The following is an 11,403-nucleotide window of genomic DNA, read 5'->3' on the forward strand; positions in this document are numbered from 1 at the left end:
CAGGCGAGCAGTCAACCATAAATCCTGATACATCAATTTCTTTTTAAAGATTTTTGCTCCAATAAAAATCTCTAATAGAAGACTTAACATTCTTTGAGTTTTAAACTGAAATCATCGTGTGAATAAAGTTTTAGCCGTTTAACATGACTTTATGAATTCATGCGATACCTTGGTAGATGTACGTTTTCGTTCTCAGAGTATGTGTTGAAGATGACTCTCAGCTACCACCACACTAAACTTTAGGTCCATATCTGTAAAACTGAGTTACGGCATTTTGTGTTTGCTTACACTGATTAGTTGCAAGGTATTTTTAAATTAGGTTAATTGATTTGGTAAATAGACACAGTAGATTGATTCAGACTGATGTACACAGGTGTGAGTGTGAATGGTTTTCTGAATCTAAAAAGAGCTTCACTGAGTGAGAAGTAGTGTCAGCAGACAGTTTAAGTTTCACTTTCAGTTTCACCCGTTGTTTGCTTTGTTACTGCCGAGAGCCTGCAGGAGTCATGGGTGGGGTGTGTGGGGAGGGGGCGCTCTGCCATGAGGAAGTTCGGGTTAAAGACACGTCCCAGGGGCGTTTCTGGTCCCAAAAGGCGTTCCTGGTCCCCACCTGTCGTTTTGCTCCTCAGCATGGCTTCCTAAAAAYGCTGCAGGATTTCTCAAACATGCATGAATGAGTCAAAGCAAGGCTTTGGGCATGTTTTTTTCATGAGAGTATAACATTATAACATGATATAAAACTCAAAAAAGTTGATTTTACGTGATATTGCCCCTTTAAACAAGTTTATCTACACAACAGTCGCTAGCTACAACAACAAGCTAACATTAGCTACCATTAGCTTACCGTCATCCTGCCCTCTCGTCAGTAGCGTCATACTGCTGGATGGTACAGAATAGCTTTTGGTACTTTTCTGTTGAGTTTGATGTAGTCCATTGTTGCATCGCAAATAAAACAAAATGTGTTTTTAGTGTTTAATAATATGATCTTGTTCACATCTTGGTGAAACTCTGCTCAGTGCAAACACAACCAGGGCCGTGGTAGAATAAGGCCAGGGTGACTGGAACCATCACTGTAAAAACTCCATGTGTGACCCCCTCAGTGGACAGCTGGTCCCTCCTCTCACCTGATGACTGCTGGATCGGGCACCAGATCCCTGTGACCCTGAACAGGGACGAGCGGGTAAAGAAAACGGACGGATGATTATGGTTTTGTTCAATTTATGCAAAAGTTCTAATGCAGTTTCTTCAAATAGTCCAAAGTTTCTTTCATTCCATAGAATGTTCTGTATTATATAAGAAAAAAAGAGGTTTATGATCCAAAAGCAGCAAAAACAGCTCAGCAGGAACAATGGCTGCTGTGTGTTTGTAGGAATAATCCACAGAGCAGGTTTCAGTAATCAGATTAATATCAGCGTCATTTCAATAAGTTCTGGGCTGGTTGCAGCACTTCGGTTTCTGTTGTTGGACTTTTGGGATCGGCATCTGTTTGGCGAGCTTCAGCTGAGCTTTAGGAGCTGAAAAGGTTCTCTGCATCTTAACATTTTTGTGGACTTTTAGTCTTACGAGAACGTTTTTGCTCGACCATGAAATGATGGTTTAATTTCGATCGGGACTCAGTTTTTCCGTTGGTGCATTTGTGTCGGAACCATGAACATGTTGAGGAGAAGAAGTCAGTTTTTTGTTTTCCTGGACAATGCTCTGTCTGTGAAAGCAGAAGAGGAAGGAGAAATAGAAAGAGAGGAGGTTGCTCTGACTCCTTTTGAAGAATATCTGCAGATGCTTCTGCAGATGAAGATGACCATTTCTGTAAGTGGGCAGAGGAGGCAGATGTGGTAGAGTTAGTTCATTCACTGTAACCTTCTGATTCCTCTTTAGTTCATTTAAAGATTGTTTGCCAAAGTTTTAGACTAAGATCATCTTATTAAGAGAAATGACAAATTTGATTTGATTTGATTTATTGATTCAACAGGAAAAGATTACTAAAAATCAAGCCTTACTCAGCATAATTGCTGTTTTACAGCAGGTTCCTGTTCTGCAGCACATAAAACACTAGAATTACAGCATCACAATCACATCATTATTATTACACCGTAAACACAAAGACAAACAAGCATACCAAATTTCAAAAAGGCAGCATTTGCAAAATAGGACGTCTAAATATGAGCACAACAAAAAGTGTCCAGCAGATGGCAGACAAGATTCTTCTTAAAGGGCTGTAGTTTTGAAATGGACTTTATGTTTTGAGGAATGTCATTCCATGCTTTAGTATAAACATAGAAGAAAGACCTCTGGCCGTAACAGTTTTTAAAAGTTGGTAATATCAGTTGACATTTTGTAACAGATCTAGTTGAATGACCACTTCCAGAATTTGATTTGGGCAACAATGCACGGAGAGTTCCATAAGTGGCACCTTGGAAGATCTGAAAATATAAATTAATACCACTATACAAAACATAATTCTGAAAAGTCAAGGCATCAGACCATGAAAGAACTGTACAGTGATGAGTCCAACCAGGAAGTTTTTTTTATGAATTTGTAGCTGATCTTATCAAATGTGCAATCTCATAATCATCACTCAGTTTTATGAATTACTTTCAGTTTATCTTGATTATTTTAGTTCATTATCTCCAGAATTGACCGAGTTGCTATGTTGATTAGCTGTGGCAGCCGTCATGAATTGGATTGAGTCTATAAGTGAATCAGTTTCTTAAATTTGAACATTTGGTAGAGTTCAAAATTGCCCAAATTATGTTTAAGGCTTCAAATAAATTATTACCTCAGCCCATACAGAAATTGTTTCTTGAGATTGAAAGGACATATAATTTAAGGGGTTATCCAAATTTAAGGATTCGTAGGATACGTACAAGAAGAAAGAGCTTTTGTATTTCAATTCATGGGGTCAAATTATGGAACACACTAAAAGAGGACTTAAAAACTAACTGTGGACTTTAAAAAGTCAAAGTTTAAAACAATTTAAAAGAAAATATAAGGAGGCTATTTTTAAGACAAAAATATGAATGGGTGAGTGGGTGTATAAATGTGTATATGCCAATTGATAAGTGTACATGATTGTATGTGTACAGAATATATATGTACTTACTATAAATATATGTGTGTAATGAGTTTATGCCAAAAAAGGCAACTATGAAATCAAAATAATTAATGTCAATGTTTGCTCAGGTGCATTAGATTTATGTGATAATGGATTCTTTAATGTGTAGTTATAAGGAGTGATTGCATTACAAAGTGTTGTACAAGGGTAAATATAAATTTACATTGTGATTTAACCATTTACGAAGTCAGCCTGAGGTGTATTATTACATTTATTTGAAAATAGTACAGGGTTGGAGTTTATAAGTTTTTTTTTACTTCTTCCTACTCCATTTCGAACATGTTAAGATTATTATTGCTATAAAAATATGTGTATTTGCAGATTTAATTTTTATTTCCTGGAAGTTTCATTAAAACTTGTGCAGTGATTTATAAGATATTTTGCTAAAAGATAGACAGATCTAACCTCTGCACAATCTGTTGCAGTGCTTCCCAACCTATTTTCCTCAAAGCCCCTCTTTCTCACGTCCATGCGAAGGTGAGCACCCCCTCATCCCTTGCTACTCCACACCTCTCCCAAAGACGTGTTCAACCTACTATATCTCTTTATCAAAATAATAATAAAAAATGTTAATAGTTACAAACTTTTATTTAGGAAAGAAAAAAAGAACCAAGTTATACAGATTTTTAAATATTCAAATAAACTTGTTTTGGTGATTTTTTAGGCAAACAAAAAAGAAGTCTTCACAACCTGACCAGGTTGTGGACCACCTTGTGCAAATTTGGCGCCCCCCGCAGGTTGGGATCCACTTACAGCAATGTTGCATTGCGTGAATTACACATGTTCATCCTATGTTTACTCTTTAGCAGGTTATATCAGAATTCTTCCAGTTGTTCCTACATGTTTCACTAACAGACGCACACACACATGGGGAAAACCTTGTTTTTCCTTCACCGTACGGTGGCGGGTGATAAAAAGTCAACAACAGACAACAGGAAGGTGTTTTTATCGAAGGAAGCAGCTCTGCAGACAAGAAGTCTGTCACTCCTGCTGAAAAGCAAAGGTGGCGTGTTGAAATGATGGCTGTGGCGGCAGAGACAGGAAACACGGTGTGCACCGCCAGGTTCTGAACGGGTGCAGCATAAACTCCTAAATCTTCAGAGTGACTGAGGTGATGGATCTATAAATATCTTCATGGCATGCAGACAAGAGTCTTCACACACAAGGTCACCCCCTGCTCCAAGCAGCTGTTCACATCTAAAACAGCATGTGTGTGTGTTACTGTGTGTTGCTCATTCAGAAAGATGTTTTCATTATCCAACCACCCTCCATCGAATGGTAGAAGTGGAGCGATGACGTGTGATGAACGCAACAAATTTTTATGAAACTTGCAGAAAGTATTTATCTTTTGGAGTCAACGTGATTCAAGATGGCCGCCACACCTAATCCACAGTATGCGACACAAAAATGAGTATAACTCAAGTTTACAGATTGAGCTAAAATCTGATGAAGTGGTAACTGAGGGTCATTCAAAACACACTCTGAGTGTGAGGCATGGCAGGAATCCATGTGCCTGCACACAACCTGAACATATAAGATGGTTTTACTGGTTGTGGGTGATATTTTATACTAGTAGGGGTGGGTGTATCGATACCAGTATTGAGACTATGATAAGAAGAGTATCGGATTGATACTAGTGCGATGGAATCAATTCTTTTGTCTACACTTTATTTGTACGACTGACTGAAAAATAAAAATATTTTGGACAGTGCACTGCTGACTTTTTGTGAAAAATAGTCAGTAATGCACTAGTGAATATTTTCTTAAACACGTGTGTAGATGAAGCTAATAACTGTTAAATTGTTTATATTGTTGTTAGTCAATACAAAACATTTTATTTCCCTAAAATCTCTGTGCTGTATTTTATCATAATCGACTAACTAAAGGCAAAAATCACATAATTATTCGCTGAAAATGACAAATATCGGATCGGCATTGGCGATAATAGCTCTGTTTTTACTTGGTATTGGATTGATACTAGCCTGGTTAAAACCAGACCCTTGTCCTTCACTTTGCTTCGTACAGAGGGTCTGGACTCGAGGCTATAGAGAAGCGATTCTTGCTGGAGGCGTGGCCTCTGCTGAAGTGTCGCTGTGAAGGAGGCTAAGCTAAGTAGCTAACTGGAAATCGCGTACACTATAAACAACCCTACTGAGAAGAGAGAAGCACTGAGCCAAATGAGACGACTGTAAGAGAGCTGCTGCTTTGTCAGACAAATTTAATTTAATTTGGAAGCCTTATCAACACAGACTGGCTTCATTCTCTTCCTCCACTGCCGTATGCTAAAATAACTAGCAGACACTGCGCAGAAAATCAACGTCGTTCAAAACTCTGCCTTCTGTTTGCTGATTGGCCCAGGTAAAATAAACCGCAAGCTGACACTGCGCAGAAAATTGACGTTCTGTTCTCTGATTGGTCCGGCTAAAAATCTGCCAGTGAAATCCTCGTCTATGGGAGAAATCCCAGATGGAGCAGTGAAGGGAAACTAGAATTGAGCGGAACTACGTAGGAAGGCAAGGGACAGGCTAGATTCATACCCAAATACCTAGAATTGGCCACCCCTAAATTCTAGGCTTTCTCTCTTTATACGTAGGAAATGATTGGAGATGGTGATTTGTTGCGTCATAAGATCAATATCTTTATTCATGTAGTCCTTTAATAAAAGTTCTAAGATAAAAATACTGGAATAAAATGTAACAAAGTCAAATCAACTCTTCCGCTTCTTTTGATTTTAATAGTCCTTGCTTTAGTGAGATTATAATGGGTGAGCAGGAAGCTAACACTTCTCATGTTTTGCTAAGTTGAACTGAGCTATGTGATGGTGGTTGTCGTGGTCTTGCATCTGATTATCGGTTTCTGCGACTCCTCTCTGAGACCGGAGGTTAGACGGGCCACAGAGGCGTTGTTTCACCCCACTTTCTGGGACAAAGCCTGGTGTGTGTCTGAGTGGGGGTTTGGCATCTCCACCAAATATTTGTCCTAGCTGCTGGACGCCCACCACCATGAAACAGAGATCTGACTGGTTCTGGTACTGGACGCTCTGCCGTTAAGACGCTTTGAGGTTCTGAATAGCCCCAGAATTTAGATAATCAAGCATTTTGTGCCGCTTTGCTTCATTCAGCAAGGCAGAGCTGGTTTTCCTGGAACAATTGGGCTGTTTGTTAGTCATTTTAATTGGGACGACTCACAGCTCAGCGAGCAGATCTGCATGAATGCTGTTTCTATCTCAGGCTTCTTTTTATCACCACATTTTGACGTTTGCCAGCTAATGAGACGAAACAATGTATGTTAAACCATCAAAACTTACGGACAGGAAAAAAAAATATTTTTTTGCGAAAAAAATATTGAGAGTGAGAGTGAAACATATGTCCAACCCCAATTCTGAAATAATTGGAGTGTTGTGTATAATAACAATATAAAATAACAGAATAACTTTATAAAACAAAATGCAAATGGCAGATCTCATACATTTTATACAGAATAAAACAGGAAACACATGAAATGTTTCTATTAGGCAATTGTACATTTTTTCTTAAATATTAAGGTAATTTTAAATTTGATGGGAGCAACACGTTTCAAAAAAAATAAGAGAAAGCTCAAAAATAAGGAGTCCCTTTATGAAAAAGCTGGAGGAGAAATGTTCAAGAAGTGTTAATTAGCAACAGGCCAGCAAGAAGACGAGCATTTTAAAGTGGTTGTCTCACAAGTAAAGATGAGCAGAGGTTCACCAGTCTGCGAAAAAAAAAAGTCTAAAAAACTGGAACGTTTTCAGAATAATGTTTTTGAATTGAGAGGACTTTGAATATCCCATCTTCTACAAATCTGTTTCGCCATGAAGAAGAGAGGGACCATCCTACCTGTCTAACACATTCTCACTCCTGACTCGTCACATATTGATGCTTTTCCAAGGTTCCCGCTTCATCTTATTTTGATGCGTCGGGTACATCCGTCACGTCAGTTTTTGACGCACCAGGCATTTCCGGGTTCCCTTGGCGTCCAGGTTTGACGTGTTGGGACGCAAAATATAGGGGTCTTTGACTTGGGGTCCGTTGTTAATATTAGGGTATATTAGGGTTCATGGTTAATTTTAGGTACTGGGGACAGGGATAGGATGTCTAGGGCGAATATTAGGTAATTTTAGGCTTTGGGACACGTAGTTCACGTGAATTTCCTACACTTTCTAAAAATAGTTCATTTTAAGTACTAGGGTCAGGGACAGCATGTCTAGAGTGAATAAAGGTAATTTTAGGCTTTGGGATGGTTAGATTTGTGCATTTTCTACACTTTCTGAAATTACGACAACAAATTCCACCCCATCTCGTCAATAACTGACGTGAGTGGGTTACCCGACGCATCAAAACCGGACGCAGAGGGAACCTTGGAAAAGCGTCAATATGTGACGACTTTGGAGTGAGAATGGGTTGGCCTGTCATCAGCACACCTCTCAAAAGCCTGCCTCTCTGATGGTATGGGGGTGCATACTGGCACAGGCAGCTTACACACCAAAGCACCATTATTGCAGAAAGGTGTCTACAGGTTTTAGAACAACTTCTGCAGACAAAGCTTTTCTCAGAAAAGGCATTGCAGATTACAGGAAGATGACACTAAAACACAAACTGCTTCCATCACATTAACATGGCTTTGTAGTAGAAGAGTCTGTTGCTTCCTTTCCACACAGATCATCATCATATCGTGTCACACCATCGTTGGCCTGACAGAGGTCTGCAGATATTATATGTACAGGACCGAAGGTGCAGGAAGTTGAAAGATGGTCCATATTCTCTTGATTTAATGACTACATTCACAAGCGGCATCCCCAGCAAGTCCCCTTTTTACCAAGTTGATTTTGGTCTTTCTGACACCAGTTCAGAACAAATCAGTTCTGATTCAGAACAAATCATTCTTTCCTCTGCTGTCTAATACCTTTAGTTGCATTTTCTCAGTGATTTGGGATGGTTGAGTCCTCTATGGTTCTTCCCACTTCCCATTGGTTTACTCTGTATTTCCTTTTTTCCAAGACAACCTATCATTGTTTCGGACAACCAGATCCCGCCTACTGGTTGTTTGGTGGACAACCAAGTAAAAAATACCTAAATTAAAGTTCTCTGCTGCGATGGATGTCCATCATTTGTAAAAGTGAAAGGGGGGGGGGACTTCAAAAAGCCATCCAGTGATTAAACTGATGGTTTATTCAACCAACAAAGAGAACCACGGTCCAAGTTTTACCCAATCAGAGCAGAGCAGGGCAGGTCATGCTGTCTGATTGACAGCAGGTGCGCACAGCCTTGAGAGCTGAAAGCGCTCGGAGTTTCCCTAACTATTTTACACAAGGATTGTGTATTTTAAATGTATTATATATTTAAAAGCACCTCCCAAGCATTTCCACTGTAACACTGTGTGTTCACACGCACAACGAAACCGCAAGAGATCACTTGACCGTTGTTTTCGAAGCGGAGACTCAAAGGCTGCTTGGCCACATTTCCCTCAACGTGCCTTCAACCTGCTGGGATATCAGAGTTAAATTCTAACTTTATATCATTTAAATAATAATGTGTTTGGAGCATTGTTGTGTTCTTATATGTAAAGCTTGCGAGTGAACTCCTGATACTCAAAGAAGGCAGCGCCGCAACAGGAACGCACTTTAGTTCTTAAAATTAAACAATGTCATCATTATAATATTGAAGATGAAAATTTATGTTTTGGATTGTAACAAAGTCTTGTGTCTCCTTTTGACTTTAATTTTCCCCTAAAATCACAAAGTCCTCTGTGAGTCAGCTTTAGGTGCTTCTAGTTTATCATAAATATTTGTAAAATTTAAATTCTATGTGGTGCTTTAGCAACAACGTGTTGTTACTGTTTTGTGCTAAACTTATTTAGAACCCTACTGACAGGTAGCTGTGATACGATGCAGGCTTCTTGGGATCAACTGTATCTGTTTTAGCATGAGCTGTTCTGCAGCAAACAGGAGCACAGTATTCAGCTACAGAGAAGCACAAAGCTAAAACAGTTCGCAACTTCTTAGGGTCTGCACCACATTTAGTGTTAGCTAGTTTAAATAGGATGTAAAACAGTTCTATGTAAAGTTGTGTAGTTTGTTTTCTTTATTTCCTGTCAGTGCTGTGGTTTCTCTCTAACACTTTGGTAAAGTTTAAAGCTAACTTTAGAACAAGTTCAGTTTCAGCTCGCCCAAGGTTTAAGGACAACAGTGTTTTTGCCTAATCATGTGTGTTTGTGTCTGTATGAGTGTTAACAAAATACCTGAAAAACCGCTGGAGGGATTTTCTTGAAACGTTCAGAAAGTACAGATTGGATGTACATCAAAATGTCTGCCCCCTTAGCCAACACAAAAATGGCTCCAATTCTGTCAGTTTTACAGACACTGTTGTTGCTGAGCTTAATCAGTCTCGACACATCTTGTTAGATTGTCCACATTTTCAAGGTTTGACCAAACTGACAACTTTGTCACTTCTCAACATAACACAAGTTTAAAGGGGCAATATTATGTGTTTCTCAGGCATATATTTACAATAAAGTATCTATGTCACCTTCAGCTGTTATTAAAATGCTGTTTTTATGTTAAAACAGAAAATAAACATCTTCTCATCACTTCCTCTTCTAAACACCTTGAAATTGGCCTCTGTCTCTTTACGATAAGAACCACCTTCCGCTTCCGTCCCGTAAGTTTCGGGGGTGGGGGGGGGGGGGGGGGGGGGGTGTCACGCTCTATGATGCAGTTTACTTGGCATCTGAAAATACATTTCCTCAAAGGTATTTTGAATCTGAAAAGAGCTTCACTGAGTGAGAAGTAGTGGATCTCAGCAGACAGTTTAAGTTTCACTTTCACTTTCACTCACTGCCGAGAGCCTGCAGGAGTCATGGGCGAGGTGCGTGGGGTGGGGGGTGGGGAGGTGTGCTCCTTGATGAGGAAGTTCAGCTTAAAGACACGTCCCAGGGGTGTTTCTGGTCCCCACCTGTCGTTTTGCTCCTCAGCATGGCTTCCTGAAAACACTGCAGGATTTCTCAAACATGCATGAATGAGTCAGAGCAAGGCTTTGGGCATGTTTTTTTTTAATGAGAGGATAACATTATAACATGATATAAAACTCCAAAAAGTTGATTTTACATGATATTGCCCCTTTAAGGAATGCTTGGCCTTTAATTTCTTTCCCAATTTTGTGCCAATAGAAATATTTCAATCAAACCTAAAACTCAATCTTAAGCATCCTCCTTCATAATAAGAAAGCTTAATTGCACATTTCTTTACAAAATAAACATCTAAGTTCATTTTAGACAGTTTCAAAAACTATCTTTAATTGCTTTAATGACTAGTTTGAACTCTAAACTCTGACATACATTGTTTTCTAATTTGATCCTCAGCAATTTATCTTGGTGTATATAGTGTTTCCTGTCAGCTAACCATAGAAAAGCCCAATTTCCTCTTGTTTTAAATAGAGTATTGATTTTAGATGCAGCGCAATGGCCTCATCAAGTGGAGGGGGGTGTCACGCCCCATTAAATTTAGAAGTCCTCAGAAGTTTACAGCCATTCTTTTTTAGCATTATGCTACAAACTCACTGAGTTTTATGATCCAAGGAGAGAAACGAATGATGTTTTCATTTTGTGTTTTGTATTTATGATCAACCAGCAGTTTCCATTAAGCTCAAATGTTTTGTTTCAGAATTAGTGGTGGAGTTTCTGTGTAAACTTCTACAAAAAGGGATCGTTCAGACATTTTACGGTGTGATTCTTATGAAAGGTAACGAACAATTACTATCTTACCTGTTGCAGATCGTTGAAATATAGTTTAATTCTGATCAAACTGATAATCTGGCTTGTCTGACTGGGCCAGTGTTGTTTTTAAAATAACTCAACCGTTTTGGTTCATGCAGACAACCGTTTAAATTGCTGTGTTTTTGCACAGGTAGTGTTACAGCTAGCTCCTACTGATTATGTTTGTGCCTTAAAGTAACCACTGAGTCTTAAGTAAATAACCTTGTGATGCCAAATTGAACATGTAAAGGTTCCTTAAATGGTATTGCTTGAAATGCTATGAAACCTTTGAGATTAGTTGTTTTAAGATGACAGCAATCCACTTGATCATTGACACCCCACCCATTTACCCCCATAAGACAGTTACTTTTCAGGACACTTACCCGCAGCAATTAGTACATATACCCATTGTGTACACCTTTTATGTGGCTCTTTAAAGTTTTCTTTTTAACATTATGGCTCATAGTTTATTGAATCAAAGAATTTTCATTTGTGCACTTTAGGATGATATATATATATAT

At 38.9% G+C, this 11,403-nt stretch overlaps 1 protein-coding gene across 1 annotated transcript in view; it reads left to right on the top strand.

Annotated features, from left to right (window-relative positions):
- Positions 1–1,481: 1,481 nt before the first annotated feature.
- Positions 1,482–11,403, top strand: part of LOC106525216 (formin-binding protein 1) — a gene marked incomplete at its 3' end in the record, with an annotated part of 80,400 nt that continues 70,478 nt past the window's right edge. The window contains 1 exon segment of the mRNA XM_014019368.1: positions 1,482–1,806. Coding sequence (XP_013874822.1) covers positions 1,648–1,806 — 159 coding nt within the window.

Source organism: Austrofundulus limnaeus, unplaced genomic scaffold (genome assembly GCF_001266775.1).
Source record: "Austrofundulus limnaeus strain Quisiro unplaced genomic scaffold, Austrofundulus_limnaeus-1.0 Scaffold218, whole genome shotgun sequence".
Lineage (NCBI taxonomy): Eukaryota > Metazoa > Chordata > Actinopteri > Cyprinodontiformes > Rivulidae > Austrofundulus > Austrofundulus limnaeus.